Raw genomic sequence first — 23,111 nt, 5'->3', positions numbered from 1 at the left:
ATCCACTCGATTCCAGAAATTGCAGTACCCTGTTTTAGCAGGATATCCATTAATTTACTTATCAAACTGGGCCCACAGCTCCAGTAGCCTCCTTTCTATTTTGTGGAAAGGAACCATATAAGTCCATCTCCAGTACTTTGGAACAACTCCTTTCTCTAGAAGTACATGGAACAAGCTACTTTTAAAATGACCAAGTCAAAATGATTTACCAACAATAAAATTTAAAAAAACACAAAGCACACTGTAAGCAGAGAAAAAGTTAATTATCATTTGTATTCTGGGTTTTTTTCAGAGGTCAAGGCAGATGACTTTAAAATATGCAATGTCACCTCAGTAACAACTATACAAAAATAGACAAATATACCCCTCCCCTTTTATTAAACCGCGATAGCGGTTTCTAGTGCAGGGAGCTGCACTAAATGCCCCTCGTAGCTCCTGACACTCATAGGCTCCCTGCGCTAAAAACCACTATCGCGGTTTAGTAAAAGGGGGCCATAGTGCAAAATATAGACAGCAGATATAAATTCTCAAAACGGACACATTTTGATCATTAAATTGATCACTAATTTGATCACTAAATCATTTTTCCTACCTTTTTGACTGGTGATTTCATGAGTCTTGGGTTGCACTTCCTTCTTCTGTAAATCCAATATTTCTTACTACCTTTCTTTCTTTCTTTCTGCCTCCTCCCCTTTTCTTTCATTCTCTCTCCCCCTGCCTGCCTGTTTTTCTTTCTCTCTCCACCAGTATCTCTCAAGGTGCTCTTGACCAGCATCATTGCTTCTTCCTAGGCAGGGTCTCGGGCAGTGCCTCCTGCAGAGTTTTGTTGATTTTTCCACTTTCTAGATTCTTTTCCTAACCCCCCAAGCCACCACGTCAATTTCTCCCTGCTTCCTCGAGCCAGGCCTGGCGCGTACAAGTGCCAGGCCCACAAGCTTTCACCTCTTGACATCAATTCTAATGTCAGAGAGGAAGTTCCAGGCCAGTCAGGCAGCGATTGGCTGGCCCAGAATTGATGTCTGAGGTGAAGTCTTGTGGGTCTGGCACTTGCACGCTCCTGGCCTGGCTCGGGGAGGCAGGAAGTAAAAGATCACAAAGGCAATGTGATCAACTTGCGTTGCCTTTGTGATCTACTGGTCGATCATGATCGACCATTTGGGCACCCCTGCTCTAAACCATCCTTGTCAGTAGGGCCAGTCTTATCACTAGACGCCCTGGGCAACAGCTTTTGGGAGGGCAGCAAAAGCAGCTGCAGTTAAGACAAAACGATTTGACAGTCGCACAAGTTCAAAGAACCATCAGCATATTCTTGCAAGCTCCATGCTCATCTGCACAAGCCTCAAACATGTTAAAATCATAAGTGTTCGAGGCTTGTGTGGTTAAGGCAGAGCTTACAGGAATGGGACAGGGACAAAACTCATAGGAACGAGATTGGGAAATTGAGTTCCTGCGGTGACGGGGACAAATTTGCCATGTGTCATTATCTAGTACTGGTACTCATAGAAGGTCAACCTTAAGGGTGGGGTCAATATCTATGGCTTTGCCCCTATAATAACTATACCCCTACAGTAGCCAAATCCATTTTACGAGCCATGGAAAATATAAAACGTCATCACTGAAAATAGTACACCCCCTTCCAATGAGGCAACACCTCTTCCTCGTCTTCCCTCAGCTCCACCCCAAGTTAACCACCTTCCCTCTTCTTCCCTCATCTCCCTAGATCTCACCCTCTTCTACGCTCAGCCCCCCATGACTCCAGCACCTCACACTCTTCTGCCTTGAACCCCCCCCCATGAATCCAGAACCTCATCCTCCTCTTCCCTGAGCATCCCACGACTGCAGCATCTCAGCTTCCCCCCCATAGATCCAGAGCCTTGCCTTCTTCTGACCAAAGCCTGCGGCCTATAGCTTGCAGTCCCTTCTCCGGTGGTCAAATATCCCCTCTTTGACAGCAGTAGCATTCAAAGAGAACTGCTTAAGCCTTTCCTGTGCAGCTGTCCCACCCTTCTGATGCAACTTCCTGTTTACATGAGGACAGGACAGCTGCAGAGGAAAGGCCCCGGCAATTCACTCAGACTGCCATTGCCAGTGACGAGAGGGATGAACAGACTGGCAGGTCGGGGGGGGGGGGGGGGGGGGGAAGATGCTGATACATAGTACCAGCAGGCAACAGCACTAAAAAGTCCTGTTTAGAAGTATGATGTCCAATTATGTTAGCACATATTTTTAAAGTATGTAAGAAAAAAGTAGCTGTACTTATACAAGGCCAGCTTTAAGGGCTGGGCCACTATATGGCTCCGCCTTTACAGTACCCACACCCATTTAAAAAGTCATTATTGACAACAGTATTTTTGCAGGATTGTTCTGGAAGGGCTGGTGTTGGGATGATCATGATTGTTGAATTTAATTATCAAAATTTGGGGGACAGGGTGCCTGGAGACCTGAAAATTAACTGAATAGGGGTACAGATCTGAAGGTTTGCCTCAGGTGCCTTTTATGGGAATATGTGGTGCAGTAGTTAGAGCTACAGCCTGAGCACCCTGAGGTTATGGGTTTGAATCCTGCACAGCTCTTTGTGACCCTGGGCAAGTCACTTAGGGCTAGATTCACTAAGCAAAATGATCGTGTACTGATACAATTTGCGACCCCTTTGCGACCTGATTCACTAACCTCTGTCACAATCATCCTCCGATACGCGCATGCAAATGAGGGGGAACAGCATTCAAATGTAGGCAGGCAGTGATTCATTAAACAAAAGGAGGGACACCAACAGGGCTGACCGATTGAAAAATAAGTGACTGCTGAGGACCAGTCGCTCAGGTCCTTTCCAACTGCCCTGCCTTCTGCCGCCCTGCTCTCTGCTCTGCTCCAATCTCCTGCTCTCAGCCCCAGACTTTCCAGCTCTGTCTTGCTGCCCTGCTCAGCCCTGACTCGCCTGACCTTCCCCGCAGTGCAAGCCTGTGGTTTTAACGCACGGGTTTAAAGTGGGTTAAAACCACGGGCTCATGAAGTAGAAAAAACAGTCGGCTAAATAAAATAAAAAAATTAAAAAAAGCTCTGACGGGCATGAAGGGCCAGCGCATGTACAGACCCATCTACAGTCAAGCAAGATGGTCTGCGCATGCTCAAGGATTGCTCTCCAGCGATCCATACGGTTGAGGGTAGGGGGGCGTGCCAACGATCGTCCCTATTTGCATGTAGGCTTTCAGTGAATTTGTCAGCCTGCCTTCAATCAATTGCCCACGGATCAATCACGGAGAGGCAGGTTAGTGAATCTAGCCCTTAATTCCCATTGCCCCAGGTAAATTAGATAAGGTGGGAGCCCACCAGGACAGTTAGGGAAAAATGCTTGATTACCTGAATAATTTGTAATCCACATAGAATTGTAGGATATGTGGAATATAAATTATTAAATAAATAAAATGCTTGAACTGGGCTTGCTTCTCAGAGTTTCTGACCTCTTTTGTCTTCACCTGGCTAGGGCATCCAGTTTTCAGTTAAAGGTCATTTTTCTACAGTCTGCTTGGGATCAGGAGGGCCACACTGGGGATCAGGAGGGCATCGGCTGGTTTTCCAACTTTAAAGAGAAGTACAGTAGTTACTAGAACTAGATGAAATATGAGAATAGGCACCATTTTTAGAATGAAAACAAGAAGCACATAAGAAAAATAATATTGAGGAGGAAAACAAAGTCTCCTCCCCAAAGTAAACTACAAAACAGCCTCTGCATCAGATCTGCAGAAGTCACATGGAGGGGTGGAAGAGTCCAAGCAGGAAGTGGTATATGGTGTGTGGTGTGAGGGGGAGGAAGGGGGGTTCTTATCGAACCTGGAGAAGAGGCTGTGCATTCGTCTGCAGTGGAGCAAAGGCAGAAACTTCTTTCTCCTGCACCCTTGCTCCTTCACCTACCTCATCTGGCACTGCTGCCATCTGAAGCATGGTATAGAGGCTGTTTCTACGGATACCCAATGTTTCACAGAAAGCGTAGCGTGTCCTTCGGAGGCTATGGCTGGTGGGTGCTTGAACAGTGACAAAAATGTTGTTTTAATATGCATTGAAGGAACTTGTTGTTTGTGACTCTAACTTCTTTTTTCTTGTTATAATCAGAGTGTGCCTTTGAGAATGGGACACAGTTTGGCTTCAGTTTTCAAACTGACCTCTCTTCTCCCTGGGTGTCTCATGGGTTGTGTAGGACCAGTCTGAGACACCTCACCTAGGGAGAAGAGAGACTACAGCAGATTCCCCCAGTGAAAATTATAATCTGTGTTGAAAATATACCTTTCTTTCATTGTTTAAAAATATTTGCTAACTTTTCATAACATAAAAATATTCAGGACCCAAAACAAGTCTTAAGCTGACATTAATGCTCCGTATAGATGAGAATAATTTATAAACTGAAGAAACTAAATCCTACTGTTCCTACAATTTAAACTCTATCTGGGACTTTGATCCATGTCCCAAGAACTAGGTCCCAGGATATCCACTAGTGAGTTCTTAATAGTCTCTATCAGACAGTACAATTTTCCACCCTAGAGATAGCAATTCTACAGTATAACTGTGCACCTATATATAGTGGTGACCCATCAAATAAATGTGTGCATGACAATTGCGTGCAGACAATTACGCCCTGTCAAATCTTCACATGGCAATTGCGTGCAGACAATTACACCCTGTCAAATGTGTGCATGAGAAATGCGTGCCTTTGACGGGTTACCGAGCTGGTGCTGCGCGCATTTGATGGAACAAATTTGTCATGCGCGTATTTGATGGGTTACCAAGCTGGTCCAGTGCATATTTGTCATGCGTGCATTTGACGGGGCAATTGTCTGTGCACATTTGTCAGGTGCACCATATATACTGTATATATAGGTACTTAAAGGGCACCTGATTGGAGCATATTCTATAAAAGAAAGAAGTGTCTACTTTTCTTTATAGAATACTAGCATATATGGGGGTGTTCCGTGAGCACTTAGGTCAGGCATAGAGCTGGTGTAAGTACTTGTGCCTAAATATCAGTGACATACGTGTATCTTATAGCATGCACTGTCTAGATTCTGACCAGTGGTGTAGTAAGAGGGGGAGGGGACCACCCCGGGCACTGTCTTAGTGGAGTTGCTGACGTGGTGCGTGCACAGGCACCTCTCCACCCTCCCATGCCACGTTTGCGCCCTTCCTTCCCCGCCCCCACCTCCATCCCCACTGCTTTAAGTCTTCACTAGCACGAGAAACTTTTCCAGCCTGCTGCTCGCACCGGCTTGGCTTCCCTCTGAAATCGCTTCTGGCTTGCGGGGCCAGGAAGTGATGTCAGAAGGAAAGCCTAGGCCGGCATGAGCAGCAGGCGAGAGAAGCTGCTCACGCTGGGAAAGATTTAAAGAGGTATGGGGAAAGAGAGGGTGTGAGTATGGCGTAGGGGATGAGGAAGGAGTGGGAGAGCACAGAAGGAGCAAGAGGTGGAGACAAAGGCACTGGGGCACCCCCACCCCAGGTGCCTCCTACCCTCGCTATGCCACCAACTCTGACCCATGGTTACACAGTATCTACCTGTCACATAAATGTTATGTAAGGTATGTATGCATTTATGGAGTAGTGCTTAAGCAGATTTTCCACATGTATGCACTGATTTGTACACATACCTGTGGATGTGAATATTGTGAATATTTACATGCATAATTGATGTTGGTGCCGACGTTCTAGAATTATCATTAAATAGAACAATTATATAAAGGGTGCTGAAGTTCAGCTCTCAAAATCTAGGTGCTAAGCTAGTATTCTAGAATAGCAAATTTGTGTATCTACCCCCCGGGTTCTAAATTTGGTGCTCAAAGTTTTGCGAGCCCGGTTTGCACGCCTAATTTAATGAGCCAATCAGTGCCAGTAACTGGGCGCTAACGATCAATTATTGGGACTAATTGGCAACTGTTTGGATTTACGTATGTTCCATAAAGATGCGGGCGCAAACCTTCTCGCGTGCAACTGAAAAAGGGGCATGACCACGGCAGGAGCACAGGTTGGTAGGGGGTATTCACTAAAGATACGTGTGGTGTAGAATTTGGGGGATCCATGCCTAATTTACACGCAAGGATTCACCTCGCGCTTAAGTTGGTGTAAATCCTTGTGCCCACGGATTCTGGCGCTATGTACTATATAAATGGCACCCAACTCAGAGTGCCACTTATGGAATAGCACAAGACAAGCAGAGAGGAAGGCTGGAGGCTTGTGTTCTGTTGGAGGCCAGGTTCCTGAAGAAGGGCTCCTCCCGAAACCAGCGCAGTTGTACCTCTCCTCCTGGTGCGGTTTTTCCGTTTGTGTGACAGTTTTGGATAAGTATTGTTTCTTTTGGACATGCTTTTCACTTTTTGGTATGGTTTTTGACTTTGTTTGTGATTTTGTGTGAGTTTTTTGAGGGGGTTTGGCTGGCAGGGTTTGTGTGGGGGTCGCTCAGGTTGTTTGTGTTGAGTTTCATTTACTCACTTTGATTGTTGATTGGTTTGATTTCTGCACACACAGGGCGCTCGATGATGGTGTGCGGGTGGAGGCTTATGGCCTTGGCCCAGAAGTGAAGTGTCGGAGCTGAGCTCCTATCACTGAGGGTTCACACTGAGAGCGCCCTATAACATCATATAATGTGACATGTTCTTTGACATATTACACTATATTTGGTTTGCAAGTTGTGAGCCAAGTTAGGCACTTTGAGCTTCCCCCTCACAGACCTTGATGTGACTTGGTTGCCTTCCTTGTTTTTTCTAGTTTAGGATTTGTTTGGCAAATTAGGAGTGTGTTGTTGTTGGTTAAGTAATTGTGGACATGCTGGTACTTCACTTACAGTAGGAGCAGTGATGACCTTTAGTGTTGTATCACTTGTTCTCCTAGGACAAGCAGGATGAGTCAGCCACATATGGGTGTTGTCCCAACAGCTCCCAATTTACGGATAAGCTCTCCAATAGCTCAGAGAGATTTTTTTTTTTTTTTTTTTCTGAGCACGTGCAGAGCCCGGGCCCCACTGGGCATGCCCGAGCCCTACCCATTTCCCCCTGCTTCCCCCTAATCCCCAGTCTTTAGTTTCCGCCCGTTCCCATCGGTCGGATTTTTCCACAGCTCTCCATTTTTCTACAATCAAAACTTGTTCTACTTACCATCTTGAAGATGCCAGAAACATCAAAGAAATGTCCGCGCTGCAGGAAAAGGATGAGCACACTGGACCCTCACGAGTTGTGCGTTCGCTGCTTGGGCACAGCACACGAGGAACAGTGTTGCATGCTCTGCGTCCGTCTGTCTCCACGGGCACGCAAGCTGAGGAAGAGGGCACTGAGAGACTTCTTGAAGAGAAGTGAGGCCCGAGAATCGTCTTCCAGCAGCCATCCTCATCGGAGTGTAGCAGCGGGGGATCCACAGAAGAATCCAGTGAGGAGCCTCCAGGACGTCCTGGCTCAGTCGACCCCCCCGACTGCAACTTGCCCGGTCGAGAAATCTCTCCCGGAGGTCTTGCATGCTGTCGCTAGCCGTCGGCCCCTGCAAGAAGCCGATCGGGGTTTGCCATCCGGCCCCCCCCCTCCCGAAGTCATCGGGAACACCATCGGCCTCTGCCCGAATGGGCACATCGCTGGGGGCGCCTCCCGGTCTCGCACCTACCCCCACGTGTGGACCGGAAGAGAAGCCATCTCCCTGCTCCTCCACAGCCCGATCCAGCGTGAAGCCACGCCCCCCAGCAACGAGGGAGCAGCAAATGGAAAGGGAGCCCAGGGAGAAACCAGCCTGCATGCAGCCACGCCTCCCACCAATGGAGGAGCAGCCAGCTACCGGCCTAACACGCCCCCTAGCAACGGAGGAGCCAATCCCCGATCGGCCATGCCTCCCAGCAGCAGGGGATCGCCGCCCAGGTCCGCCCCTCCTGCACAACCAGCCAACCAGCAGCCAGACCCGCCTCTCCGAAGAGAGAACTCCTCGGGGAACCCCTCCTGACATCAGCAGGCAGGGAGATTGCAGGGGCACGCCTCCCCGATCATCTCAGGATGCCGGCTCAGCTACAAGCAGCCTGAGAAAGGGGCACAACGAGGCACGCTGCAGGGAGAAGAATCGGGGTTCAAAGGTAAGTCCTATCTGCTTGTTTTTGGGAAAAAACCTCTGATAATCTGTTGCAGCTCCGAGGGCTCTGCCCCACCCTCCTCCCAATCTGAATGTTAAGGAGAAAGAATCTCTCATGCTTCTTTCCCTTGGAGGGGACCTGCAGATCTCTCCCCCCAGTAGGAGACATGCTGCCCCAGAGTTCAGCTTATAAAGGACATGCTGAAAAAAAACAAAAAACAAAAAAACAACTCCTCGATGTTTCTTTCTCTCTTGGGGTCCTGCAGAGTCTACAATTCACACCTTTCTCACCCTGCCCCCCTCCCCCTCTCATGTTGGGAACGAGGAGTCGGTTTTTTCTCAGCAGGGTGCTGATATCTTCAGAGATGCGGCAGGTCAGACCTTGCCTCTCCAAAGGTGGGGCTTTGAAACTCCTCAGTCTAAAAAGCTGTTTGCTCTTCATAATACCTAGGCAGAGTGCTTTTCCAGCTAGTATGAGGGACTCTGATACTTTCATGATTTCTATAGCACTGAAAGGCATATGTAGCGCTGTACAGTTTAATATACAATAGGCAGTACAGCAGGAGAAGCCCACGCAAGAGGCATTATCTCCCCCCTTTTCTCTGCCTACAGGCACAGTGGGAAACGCAGCCAGGAGCACTGGCACAGATGAAGGGGTGCACCCTGCCCCCTCTCTGCAGGCCCCCCCCCCCCTCTCAAGATGGACAGAGAAGGGCGGTGAGATACATGGAGCCACCCAACCAGTCAAGTGGAGCAGCACATGAACCTGCGAACCACCAGGGATGGGACCAGCAGCCACAGTTAATCCTCCTGCTGACCCACTCCTCTCTCAGCGGGCTACACTCCCCACATTGCCCTTTAGAGGGAGCCACGCACAACAACATGGCGCGGTCCAGCGGCATGCCATGCAACCAAGCAACGGAGGAACAAGCTACACACCAGCCTCCAACCATGCCCCGAGTCACCACCCCCGAAAAAAAAAAAAAAATAAAATAAATAAATAAATAAAATAAAATAAAAAACCCCACAAACGAGGACTCACCCCAAGTCCCTCCAGAATCTCACAGCTTTCTCAAGATCCACGTGGGTGGACAACAAGTACCCAAGGCAGAGTACTACAAGGCCTGAACTACCAGTACCAGTACTTCACGCAGGCAGTGGTGATTCCAGCCCACAAGAACCTCCTGGACTGCAGAGACAAGATTTGGCTGCCTCCCTCCTCAGGGCAACCAACATCAAGGAGACTGGGATTGAAGTACCAGATCTTTCCAGCCCAGGGATTCCACAACCCGCAGCAGCCATACATGGACATTGCGGTAGCTTAAGAGAAACAGGGCAGCACGACCCCCCCCCCCCCCTCCAACTACCGTCAGGGAAGGAACTGAAAAACCCTGGTTTCCACGGGGAAAAAGACCTTCAAGGGCGCAATGCTGAGCGCACGTATTGCTGCGCTCCAGTTCCAGATGCGGCTTTATCAGGAGGCCACCCTCCATCTGACGATCTAATTTTCCCGCAGCAAGGAGAGGACCTGCTTCGGCAAAATCAATAGAGGCGGTGACGAACAGAGGAGATCACCAAGGGGTTTCTACTCCAGGAACCCCCGCGTCACCATGGACTCTCAACGGCTCCAAGAGCGTTCACAAAGTGCGTGGCAGTGGCACATCCTCGCCTTCAAGGGGTGCGCGTCCTATCTTATCTCGACAGCTAGCAGCCCCGTCAACCACCATAACCCTCCTCCAAGAACTGGGGTTCCTCATCAACTACATGAAATCCCACCTGATACCCACCCAGGGGATATCGTTCATCTGGGCAGTCATCGACACCACGCAGACCAAGGCCGTCCTACGGGACTACCAGATCGCCGCCATGACATCCCTGGCCCAGTGCTTCCCTGCCAGCAGCTCATCGTCAGCACGCTCCGGTCTTTGTTGTGCAGCACACCTGACTACTCATGTGATCCCGGAAAGGGCACCTCAGACGTCACTGGGACCAGTGTACCCAACCTCTGACCACCCACCTACTGTAGCTCAGGGCCTTAGGGAATGCCCGCGAAACCCTCAAACAGGCAGGGCAGTCCTCACCCAAACAGAAAACCAGGTGGCCTTGCACTATATCAACAAACAGGGAGGGACAGGGTCAACCTCGCTATGCAAGGAAGCTTGCCACATGTGGGAGTTCTCCAACTCCATTCAATGCCCCATCCAGGCAACTTACCTCCCGTGGGAGCAGAACGACCTGGCAGAAAGACTCAGCCACCAGCTGGATCCCGATGAGTGGTGTCTCAACCCAGCGGCGATGAAGAAGATCTTCAGCACCTGGGGCACACCGAGTATCAACCTGTTTGCAACCGAACCGAACTCAAAATACTCGACCTTCTGCGCAAAGAGATCAACCCTTCGCCGTCTCAGCCCCGACGGTCTGTCTGTGAGTTGGAACCAAGGTCTCTTATATGCCTACCCGCCACACCCTAAGTCCTGCAGAAGATTCTTCAGGACAGAGCATTGGTGATCATGATTGCCCTGTTCGGGCCCCTGCAACCATGGTTCCCGTTCCGGCAAGGGATAGCGGTTCACCCTCCTCTCCCCCCTCCCGATCAGTGCAGTTCTCATTACACAACGCGGGAACCTTACCCTCCACCACAACCTGCGTTCCTTAGCTTGACCGCATTGATGATGAGAGGATGAACCTACCACAAGACGTGAAGCACACTCTTATGGCAGTCAGAAGACCTTCAACCAGAAAACGCTATGGGTTGAAAGGGAGAAGGCTCCGCTACCAGGGCACAGACACGCAGCGAGACCCCTACAACTGCCCCATACCGGAAATCCTGCAGTACATACTGAGCTTATCTCAGGGGGACCTAAAACCCACTTCCATCAAGGTCCACCTAAGTGCAATCGCAGCATACCACGCTGGCCTAGACAACAAACCAGTGTCGAGGCATCCAGTAATCACAAAATTTCATGAAGGGACTGTCCAATCTGCACCCACCGGTCAGACCACCACCGCCCGGATGGGACCTCAACTTGGTGCCGCATCAGCTCACCTCGACCCCTTCAAACCTTTGGGGGAGGCAGATCCCGTATTCCTGGCCGGGAAAACCCGGACCATCGTCTCTGCCTACACACTCCCCCATGAGAACAGGGTGGTACCCAGAACCACCCCCGATTCTTGCCGAAGGTAGCTTCAGCGTGCCTCCCGGCACTCTACATCTTCCCACAGGGAGGCACACTGCCACCTCAGCAACACCTCCTGACTGTGTGTGGGCCCTGACTATGCAGCAGATTAGACAAGCCTCAATTGTTCGTCTCCTACGACCAAAACAGACCAGGACTTCCGGCCACCAAACGCTCGCGCTGGATATAAGAGTGCATCTCCTTCACCAAGCACTACTGCCTCGACATAGCATTCCACGCTCCAAATGCATTCGGCCGAGCAGTCTTGGAAGTGTCTCTTCCCTCCCAGGAGGGACAGCAACCACTAGCACAGCCTTGACAAACACTGATCAAGTAGGGTGTTATAAATATCGACAAACACTGATCAAGTAGGGGGTTATAGATATTGATTAAGTAGGTCTTCCAGCACTCCTGCCTAGACTGAATGTGGAATAGGCAAGTATGAATTCTCACATGCAAGTACGAATTGCCACTGTTGACCAGTTGGTTTCTCACTGTTCATTTATTGTCATTGACCAGTTTCACTGTTCTGTAAGTTAAGTAGGTCTTCCAGCAATCCTGTCTAGTCTGAACGTGGAATAGGCAAGTATGAATTCTCATATGCAAGTACGAATTGTCACTGTTGACCAGTTGGTTTTCTCACTGTTCATTGATTGTCATTGACCAGTTGTCGCTGTTCTGTGAGTTAAGTAGGTCTTCCAGCACGCCTGTCTAGACTGAATATGGAATAGGCAAGTATGAATTCTCACATGCAAGTACGAATTTTCACTGTTGACCAGTTGGTTTCTCACTGTTCATTGATTGTCATTGACCACTTGTCGCTGTTCTGTGAGTTAAGTAGGTCTTCCAGCAATCCTGTCTAGCCTGATTGTGGACTAGGCAAGTATGAATTCTCATATGCAAGTACGAATCGCCACTGTTGACCAGTTACGAATTGTCACTGTTGACCAGTTGGTTTTTCTCACTGTTCATTGATTTTCATTGACCAGTTTCACTGTTCTGTAAGTTAAGTAGGTCTTCCAGCAATCCTGTCTAGTCTGAACGTGGAATAGGCAAGTATGAATTCTCATATGCAAGCACGAATCGTCACTGTGGACCAGTTACGAATTGTCACTGTTGACCAGTTGGTTTTCCTCACTGTTCATTGATTGTCATTGACCAGTTTTCGCTGTTCTGCGAGTTAAGTAGGTCTCCCAGCACTCCTGTCTAGACTGAACGTGGAATAGACAAGTATGAATTCTCACATGCAAGTACGAATTGTCACTGTTGACCAGTTGGTTTCTCACTGTTCATTGATTGTCATTGACCAGTTCACTGTTCTGTGAGTATTATTGCTCAGTTAACACAGCACTTTATCTAAAACCTTGTTTCCACAACTTTACCTGCTTTGCCTGATTACCCTGCCCGGCTCGGCCTCCACAGCCAGGCGAGGGATGCACAAAGCGCTAAGGCGCAGGTCCAGTCGGTACATCCCTCGGCTAGGGAGTCACCCATATGTGGCTGACTCATCCTGCTTGTCCTAGGAGAAAGTGTAGTTACTTACCTGTAACGTAGGTTCTCCGTGGACAGCAGGATAGTCAGCCATACAACCCACCCGCCTCCCCATACGGCCGACCCGGCCACAGCTAGGAACATCCTGGGGATTAGGGGGAAGCAGGGGGAAATGGGTAGGGCTCGGGCATGCCCAGTGGGGCCCGGGCTCTGCACGTGCTCAGAAAAAAAAAAAAAAAAAAAATCTCTCTGAGCTATTGGAGAGCTTATCCGTAAATTGGGAGCTGTTGGGACAACACCCATATGTGGCTGACTATCCTGCTGTCCACGGAGAACCTACGTTACAGGTAAGTAACTACACTTTTCTCTCTCTGAGAGGAGAGAAAAAGGTTGCATGCCTTGTCCACTTATTTTTATACAGCCATGCCATCTATCAGTGCTATTTGTTGAAATTTTGGTCATACAAGGAGCTTTGGTCATTGATGCAGAACATTATAGAGATCTGCAGAAATGACTGGGTGATCGAAGCATTTGTTGACCTTGGCTGGCCTCTTGGGTCCAACCCTAGTTAAGTTTTCAAGTTTTATTTAAAATTTTGATAAAAATGCTTATAAAAAATTTCTAAGCGATTTACAATAATAAAAATAGAAATATGAGGACATAAAAAGACACATAAATCAGGACTAAATTGAGGCTCAGGTAAAAGGGTAGAACTACAGTTTGATTAAAAGAGAACAAATATGGGAAAAACATTTAGGGGAGGGATAAGAACTGCCAATAATAGGGCTGAATTTTGACCATTGCAGAACAATGATTGTGTTGATCAAAGTTTAACTGTCTGATCTTATTTATCAAGAACGTCTTTGTAGAGGTAGCTTTTAAGGGAGCCTTTAAGTCTTATCTAATATTGTTTCTTCTCTAAGATGTATTGGTAAGTAATTCCATGCTTTTTTGGGGGGGGGGCGGTAACTGAGAAGATGTCAGCACGCTTGTATTTATGACTTTTTTTTTTTTGTAAGTTTTTATTAAATTTCCAAACTACCATAGTGCAAAGAAACAATTTCAATGTGCGTTTCGTGTAAATTTATGTATATTAACTTAGACATTATTAATAATAATAATAATTTTATTCTTGTATACCGCCAAAGCCATAGTAGTTCGAGGCAGTTCACAATAAGAGGAGCTGGACAATCAGCGAAGATAGGTACAAAGAAGGTATTAAAGTACATGAAGCGGATACAGGAAAAAGAGAGCAGGAGCCTGCCGCAAACAATCAGCGAGAGAGGGGCACTGGACAGACATCAATTCCAGTAGGCCAAGAGCAGAGAGGAAATGAGAGAACGTGGTAAAAATCAGATGGAGTAAAGCGATAGGGCAAAGGAAGCAATTAGGATACAAATCTACAAATCGGTTGAATAAGTTTGTTTTTATTAGTTTTCTAAAACTTAGATAGGAGGAAGCGTGTGTTATTAAGATGCTCAGCCAGTTGTTCATTTGGCCTGCTTGGAAAGCAAGTGTTCTGTCTAGGTATCTTTTGTATCGGCAGGCCATATGGACTCTGCGTGTAGATCTGCTGGGGCAGTCCAAGTTGAAATGTGCAACCAGGTATGTGGGGGCTGAGCCCAGTATAGATTTAAAACAAAGACAGGCAAATTTGAACAAGCCTCTTGCCTCCAGGGGCAACCAATGAAGCTTTTGATAATAGGGGGTTATGTGATCCCATTTTTTAATTGTACAATTATTTTTCACCTCCCCCCAAACGAATAATCTGAAAAAGTACATACCTACAGGAAACCTTCATATATTCCCTGAATGAAATTCCAATGCAAAACCCTCCCCCCCCCCCACCGGATATGTATGTTTAAGGGTCGATAAAATAGTTGACCTTTTAAAGAAGGAATTGAAAGGAGATGTTGGTTTGTAGATCTTAATAAAGGTATGCGTTAAGTCAAATTTTGTTCTTTATTTGCTATGTAGAAGAATTTCTACAAGAGAAGTAATCAATTTTGGTCATACATGGAGCGTATTTTTTTGGAGGAGCCTTGGGCAGTGACGCAGAACATTATAGAGGTCTGCAGAAATGACTGGATGATCGAAGCATTTGTTGACCATGGCTGGCCAGTTGAGTCCAACCCTAGTCACTACATTACATTACATTAGAGATTTCTATTCCGCCATTACCTTGCGGTTATAAATGGTGGGTTACAAAGGAAGATCATTGGTCATTTCTAGTGAAGGTAAAGAGTAGATCAGGTTGTATCTGTGAGGCAGAAAGAAGATGGGAAGAAGGAAGGTATTTGTGATGTTATATACTAACCACTGCCCATTTTAATGTATCTAGCTGCCCCCTATGTCTAGAATAAATTACCTGAGTTTGTCCGAAAGGCCTCTTCCCTTTGTTTAAAAGCAGACTGAAAACCCATCTTTTTGATATAGCTTTCAATCCTTAACCCCAGCCAGCTGATTAATCGTTCCCTTTAACTGTATCCATGACATCCTCTTTGTCTGTCTTGCCTGTTTAAATGGTAAGCTCTTTCGAGCAGGGACTGTTTTCTTACTCTTTGACTCTGTACAGCGCTGCATGCGTCTGATAGCGCTATAGAAATAATTAATAGTAGTTAAGTCAAATTTTCTTCTTGATTTGCTATGTAGAAGAATTTCTACAAGAGAAGTAATAAATTGCTTTTTATCTGGGTTTCAAAAAAAATAAAAATAAAAAATGAAAGAAAGAAAAGAAACAGCTACGGTAGTTGTGAATGCATCAACCTGAATTTTGACTGTTGTGTCAAAATGTTCCTACCATGTAAAATTGTAGAATTGGACATTTTTTGTGGGCCCCTAGTAGCCTCTCCTCTATTTTCTCTATGCCCTAGGCCTAAATTACCTAAGTTGTGCTTTTTGAAGAGGATCTTGCTTGGTCATCTGATGAAAAGAAAGTTCATGTGCCCACTAGCTATTTTATAGTTTATTTATATCCCACTTTATACAAAGCAGAACATTCACAATTATAATGTCTTTACTTACAGTATGAACTAAACACAGACAATCAGAACATGCCGGCGACCAGCACTTAAAGTTACCATAACAACTCGGTTCCTATACTTTATCCTGCAAAATAGAAATGACTTCAATAATTTCTTAAAATTATACAGATTTCCCTGCTCACGCATATATGTCTGAATCTCATTCCATGCTCCTGGACAGGAGAACATACTTGCTCTAGACACTTTCAATCATAGTTGTTTAACTGGTGGAATATACATATCTGCACAGAATGCAACTTCGGAAGTGGAACATATGGCAGAATACTATCCACTAAGGGCCAGATTCACTAAAGATAGTGATTCAATTGCTGTTGGCCGATTTCTGGCCGATCTTGAAACAGCGATTGATTCACTATCCCCGACTCAATAGCTCACTGCTGTTGGGGCTTCTGCCGGCTTTTTTTCTTTTTTTTTTAATGGGCCAGTTATTTTTTGCGTGTATTACACATGCAAAATGTCTGGTGAATTTAAAAAAAATGAAAAAAAGCTCCCTCTCCTCACCCCCCAAAAAATGCCTGCCACCGCCTGCCTATGCCCGCCGCTGCCAACGAATGGCAGGAGGGATGCCTGTTGGTAATACAGTTATCGATAAGTCTACAGCAGTCGGCATGGGCGGATTGGATAGTTAAGTGGGCGGTGGGCCGTTTAATAAATCAGGTCGGGGAACAGGAACAATTGCAAACCAGTAAAACTGGTTTTGCGATCGTCTTTACAGGATCAGAAGGTTTAGTGAATCTAGGCCTGTGTACTTTGGAGCTAGTCCATGTACACAGAGATACACCATTACCAGCAATTTGTAACGTATCCGATATTCTAATTTCAGCCAATACAGTTTAGCAAAGTCTTGCACATGTTCACGCCTCCACAATCTTCTCAAAGAAGCATTTGACCTTTTAGTTTTTCATCCATGCTGCACTAAGGAATCTCCTATTTGGTCAAGTTGAAAGTAACCCATTAAAGAACTATATTGCTTTAAAATAGACAAGGAAGGTGCTTTCCCAGGAGGATGCTCCTATACAAGGAGTTATAGTGGGGTGAGGAAAATCAATAAAATGGGTACAAGAGCTACCCATATACAGAAAGTTGCATTTTACTGAATTGTCCTCACACCTTTAACTCCTTTCATCAGTTCATATCAGTCTGTTCACTCATTGAATAAAACGCAGCTTTGCAGAAGAACTACAGGTAATGATTGGACATTTCAGGACCCAGGGATGCGTGGGGGGGAGTCCAAGGATCCAGGAATGAAATTTAATCAAATTAACTGTGTATACAGCTATATGCTCGTGAACACCCAGGTGATCTCATTTCGAAAACACATTTTTAATTGAGGCTTTTGAAGAAAAGGAAGTCCTTGGAAAGAGCTGTGAAACTTTTTTTTTTCTTCAGAAAGGAAGTAATTTGGTTTATGTCAGCACCATCAACTTATCTTTTTATCTTCAGCATGGGCGTTTTCCTGATTTCAGGGTGACACGTCCACACCCTCTCTGTAAGAACAGCTAAGTAAGATTAGATCAGCTCTGTATACCTACAGTATATATAAGAGCATGTATTCTTTGAACTGTTGCAAGCCATCAATTTATAAATCATTTCCTTATAGTTCATTTAAAGAAGAGACTTCATGAAAGAAGCCTAGAATGGGGGCTTAGGAAAAGTGTATTCTGGGCTAGATGCACAAAACAGTTAAGACTGTGTGAGTCGCTGTTGGCCAATTTCTTGGCCAACTCTGGAACAGTGATTGATGTTCCAACAAGTTTCCATGCAAATCATTTGCATGGAGGTTCAACATAATCCCATCCCACCAGTCACTTTGAGAGTTACTTGGACACGTGCGCAGAGCTAGTTTGAGGAAGCCCACATGCACAGTATCTACCCCATTTTAAAAAATGCCGTGCCAGCCTACCCAACATCCCGGAAACAGAATAGAAGCAGGATGGTGCCCACTCCCTCCTGCCACTGTGGAACCCTCCCCCTGTGCCAACCAAAATCCACAGGATGGATGCCATACTCTCTTGCCACTGTGGAACCCTCTCCCCCATGCCAGCCAAAATCCACAGGAGGGTGCTTATTCCCTCCCGTGAACACCTCCTGCACTGACTCCCCCTGCAAGGCCCCCCAAAACTGCCCCTCCCCTCCTCCGATTCCTAAAAAAAAAAAATTAGCAGGAGGGATGCTCACTTCCTCCTGCCACTGGATGCCCCCCGAGCCCCACCACCACCCTGAACCTTCGCCTGTTGACAGCAGGAGGAATGTCCACTTCTTCCTGCTCCTCAGGCCTGCCACTGCAAAATGGTAGGCCTTCCCCTTCCCTCTGCATCCTGAAATACACAGGGAAGGGCCTAAAGCCCCGATTGGCTCAGATGCCTAAGGTTCCTTCTTGGGGGGGGGGGGCCTTAAGCATCTTAATCAATCAGGGCTGTGGGGTTTTTTTTTTTTGTAGGAAGGGGAGCAGGGAGGGGAGGGGTCAGTTTTAGGGGGCCTCGCAAGGGGGAGGGGGGCAATTAGTAAAGCTGTGAAAGCATAGGGTTACCAGACGCCAGATTTACCCAGACGTCCTCTTTTAAGAGGACATGTCCAGGCATTCAGATGGCTTTTCAAAACCCAGAACTTTCTCCCACGTTTTCAAAAGCTTCTACCTCACATGTGTGATGTCATTGTGTCGCATCCAACCATGCAAAGATGCATTCCTGACATGGTCCCCAGGACAAGAACAGGTATGTTTATATTGTTAAAAGAGGCTCATCCTAGTTTATTATTTGGCAGAATGCAGCTAGTCAAAATATTTCTGCTCAAGCGGCTGCATGTTTTACAGAATTTACCCATAATTCTAAAGAATTACTGTATATACTCAAATATAAACCAATCTAAGTATAAACTGAAGTAACTTTTTTTTTTCTCCTAAAAGGGGAAAAAAAGGTTAACTTGAATATAAATCACTATTACTACTATTATTTCTAGAGCGCTACCAGACATATTTAGCCAAGGGTTTATATTCAAGTGTCCTGCCCTGCTGGGCTCTGCACCCAGCTCCCCTCCCTCCTCCCTTCCCCCTACCCTGCCCTTCCAGGCTCTATACCCTGTTACCACTCTCTCCCTCCTTCCCTTGATGCCATGCAGACCTTTCTCTGGGCCTGCTGTAAGCCCTGGTGGTCTAGCAGTGAGCCAGAACAGGAGGGATCCCTCCCATCTCATTTCCCAGCTGACTTTGAAACATCTCACTTCTCTCCCATTTCCCAGACCTCTAGAAAGCTTACCGTACTTTAAAAGTCCTGGTTGTCCAGTGGTGAACTGAAGCAGTAGCTATCTTCCTATGCTCCTGCCTTCTGTGAGCAGCTAACTAAAATAACTGCTGAGTTCTTGTGAGACCACAGGAATTCATGAGAACTCACCAAAGCCATTTTAGATAATGGCTCACATGGGGCAGAAGCATAGGAAGGTCACTCCTGCCTTGGTTCACCACTAGACCACCAGGGCTTTCAAGGTAGGCATTTTAGAGGGCTGAGAGGCAGGATATTTTAGAGTTGGCCGGGATAGGAAGTGGGAAGGATCTCTCCTGTCCCAGCTCACTGCTGGACCACCAGGTCTTATGGCAGGCCTGGAGGAGGCCTGTAACAGGTTGGGTGGGTGCTGATTCGAATATAAACCAAAGCCCCATTTTTTTTCTGTCCAAAAATCTCAGTTTACATTTTTCGCGGCTGTATTTACCGAAGAGGATATACACAGCATATCGGAACCCATCAGGCTATATGCTGGAAACGAAGATGGGAAACTGACAGGGGTGGCAGTCAGTCTAGAAGAGGTTTGCAGGCAGATTGATAGGCTTAAGAGCGATAAATTCCCAGGACCGGATGGCATCCATCCGAGGGTCATCGAGGAACTGAAAGGGACTATAGCTGAACTGCTTCAACTAATAGCCAATCTGTCGATCAAATCGGGAAAGATTCCGGAAGACTGGAAGGTGGCGAATGTTACACCGATCTTCATAAAAGGTTCGAGGGGAGATCTGGGAAACTACAGACCAGTGAGTCTGACCTTGGTACTGAGAAAGATGATAGAGGTGCTGATAAAGGACCGCATCAATGATCACCTTGACAGACACGGGCTGATGAGGACCAGCCAGCACGGTTTCAGCAAAGGCAGATCTCGTCTGACAAACTTGCTGCACTTCTTCGAGGGAGTAAACAGGCAGATAGCCAAGGGCGATCCGGTCGACATTGTATATCTGGATTTTCAGAAGGTGTTTGACAAGGATCCGCATGAACAACTACTTCGGAAAATTGCGAGCCATGGAATCGAGAGTGAAATACTCACATGGATTAAAAACTGGCTGGAGCATAGAAAACAGAGAGGGGAGTATATGGACAATACTCGGACTGGAAGAACGTCACCAGTGTGGTGCCGCAGGGCTCGATGCTTAGACCCATGCTCTTCAACATATTTATAAATGATCTGGACATTAGTATGATGAGTGAGGTGATTAAATTTGCGGACGATACAAAGTTATTCAGAGTAGTGAAGACACTGGGGGATTATGAAGATCTGCAATGTGACATAATGAAGCTCGAGAAATGGGCATCGACATGGCAAATGAGGTTCAATGTGGATAAGTATAAAGTGATGCGTGTCGGTAACAAAAATCTCATGCACGAATACAGGGTGTCTGAGACTGTACTTGGAGAGACCTCCCAGTAAAGAGAATTGGGAGTTCTGATCGACAAATTGATGAAGCCGTCCACGCAATGCGCAGCAGTGGCGAAAAGGGCAAACAGAATGCTAGTAATGATAAAGAAGGGGATCACAAACATATTGGAGAAGTTTATCATGCCGCTATACCGGGCCATGGTGTGCCCTCACCTGGAGTACTGCATCCAGCACTGGTCGCCAGACATGAAGGAGGATATGGTACTACTCGAAAGGGTCCAGAGAAGAGCAACTAAAATGGTTAAGGGGCTGGAGGAGTTGCTGCACAGTGAGAGATGGAGAAACTAGGCCTCTTCTCCTTTGAAAAAAGGAGACTGAGAGGGGACATAATCAAAACATTCAAGGTACTGAAGGGGAATAGACTTAGCAGATAAGACAGATTGTTCACCCTCTCCAAGGTAGGGAGAATGAGAGGGCACTCTCTAAAGTTGAAAGGGGATAGATTCCGTACAAACGTAAGGAAGAAGTTCTTCACCCAGAGATTGATAGAAAACACCCTCCAGGGATTCAAGACAAAGTTGGCAAGTTCCTGATAAACTGGAATGTACGCAGGTGAGGCTGGACTCATTTAGAGCACTGGTCTTTGATGTGGGGGCCGCTGCGTGAGCAGACTGCTGGGCATGATGGACCACTGGTCTGACCCAGCAGCGGCAATTCTTATGTTCTTAAGTATATGGGGTACAATATTGATACCAAGAACAAATCAATAGTTTTCTCCCTCTCTGTAGGTCAGAAGCTTCAGACCTGCATAAAAACCGTGTGTGTGTGTGTGGAGGGGGAGGGGGGGGGAGGTATTAGGTTTCTAAAACTTATTTGTTGTGCAATTAACTGGGTGCAGTGCAATTATAATGTACTAGAAGTAGAAGACCACATGGTAAAATTGTTTCATTTGTCTTATATCCTATATACACCAGTGTGTTAATATGGACTATGGAAGCAGGGTTGTGACTAGCTATTGGTATAGTTTTCAAGGAAAGTTGAGGTGTTTAAATTAAGCTCTGTCCATTGGCTCCCTTTGCTACTATGATGCAAGGAGCAAGAGCGTTTTGGGGGCAAGCTGCACAAGGCATGTTTACAACTTGCAACATTCCTGTGTGGAAGGTTGAACAAATGTGCAGCCCAGCTCTCAATTCGAAGAAACAGATTTTTTTTTTCACACCTGGGATTGAGAAAAATGCTTTTAGAACATAAGAAGCTAAGGGGATGAGCAGGCTGAGGCATTTTCAGCTTGAAAATAACAGGCTTTACAAACCTCTCAAAGTCAAATATGACCTTGATATTAAAGATTTGGATGTTTTATGCAGGTGAAATATTACATAGAAGCCTTCTTGAGACAAGACATCAATTTTTGCAGTCTGAAAATTTTGACAGTGTTCTCTTTCATATACTCGGCCTATCTAGGCCTATATCTTACTTGTATAGAGGTATGATGGGGACAACCCAGCTTGATGTATTTAAGATAGGTTTCACAGGTAGGAGTAAGACCTTGACCATCTTCTGGATGAGGTCCAAGGAAATCTGATCATGTGTTGGAGCTGACAAAGAGTTAGGTTCTGAAAGAAATCCATTTAAGATTTCTGCACAAACTGTACATGCATCCCAAGTGGGCAAAGCATGAGTGATAGCCTTTGGGTGCTGTATGAGGTGTAAGGATCCTGATGGCTCTAATGTTTGGCAATGTCCTTATATAAAATGGTATTGAAATGGTTTCTAACACCTCTAAAAAAAAAACCAAAACCCAACAAAAACACAGAACAAATATCTGCACAGTCTATCCAATGATATAAAACAGCAGAGAAACAGTCCATCAGTGGCCAAAAAAAGAACAACCGAGGAACAAATCGTGAAATAAGGAGGTCTTTAAACAAAATTAATGACTCAATTTTATTTCAATACTTCTAATTATTTCACGATTGGTTCCTCAGTTGTTCCTTTTTTGGTCACTGGTGGACTGTCCCCTCTACTGCTTTGTATTATTCTCAACTCACCTCTCACAGCTCTTGCATATGAATTTGGATAAGAACAACTTAGTATGTTTGCTACATAGGTCTGAAGAGCTCCTTGCTCAGACTTTGATGTTATCCTCCTTGGGAGTAATTTTCTATAGATTGCCTAAAATTTCAAGTTTACTGTATTTGTCAGTCTAAGACGCACCTCCCTGTAGAGGAGGAAAACCCAAGGAAAAAAATTTCCTCTACAGGAAGGGTGCGTCTTGTGCTAAGCAGCATGAATTAGCCCACCCGCAACCTAAAGCCACCCGAAGCTGCCTGCAGCAAAGAAACTTGTTTGATTTCCTTGTGGCGCACTGTGCCGACGCCTTCAATGTTGTGTCTACCATCACTCCCAGGTCTCTTTCAAGGTTACTTACCCCTAGCAGTGATCCCCCCATTTTGTAAGTGAACATCGGGTTCTTTTTCCCTACATGCATGACCTTGCATTTCCCTGCAGTAGTACATGCAGCAGAAAATACATGCAGCAAAATACATGCAATGGATACAATAAGTACATGCATATAGTTTAAGAGAAGGAGAACTGCATACACGCCATAAGGAAAGAGCCTATAAGGAGGGAATCACAATCTTAGAAGCATGAGTTTTAATCTGCTTTCTAAAATTGA

The 23,111-nt window shown here is 46.2% G+C and overlaps 1 protein-coding gene across 1 annotated transcript in view; it reads left to right on the top strand.

Moving 5' to 3' along the window:
• The first annotated feature begins 3,944 nt into the window (after positions 1 to 3,944).
• The window catches only part of RAP1GAP2 (RAP1 GTPase activating protein 2), a 358,594-nt gene continuing 339,427 nt past the window's right edge, over positions 3,945 to 23,111 (top strand). Inside the window, exon 1 of the mRNA XM_033922698.1 lies at positions 3,945 to 4,012. Coding sequence (XP_033778589.1) covers positions 3,969 to 4,012 — 44 coding nt within the window. The 5' untranslated portion in view covers positions 3,945 to 3,968. The remainder of the gene's footprint in view (positions 4,013 to 23,111) is intronic.

This window comes from Geotrypetes seraphini, chromosome 15 (genome assembly GCF_902459505.1).
Source record: "Geotrypetes seraphini chromosome 15, aGeoSer1.1, whole genome shotgun sequence".
NCBI classification, from domain to species: Eukaryota; Metazoa; Chordata; class Amphibia; order Gymnophiona; family Dermophiidae; genus Geotrypetes; species Geotrypetes seraphini.
This window is presented reverse-complemented; position numbering and strand designations above follow the sequence as displayed.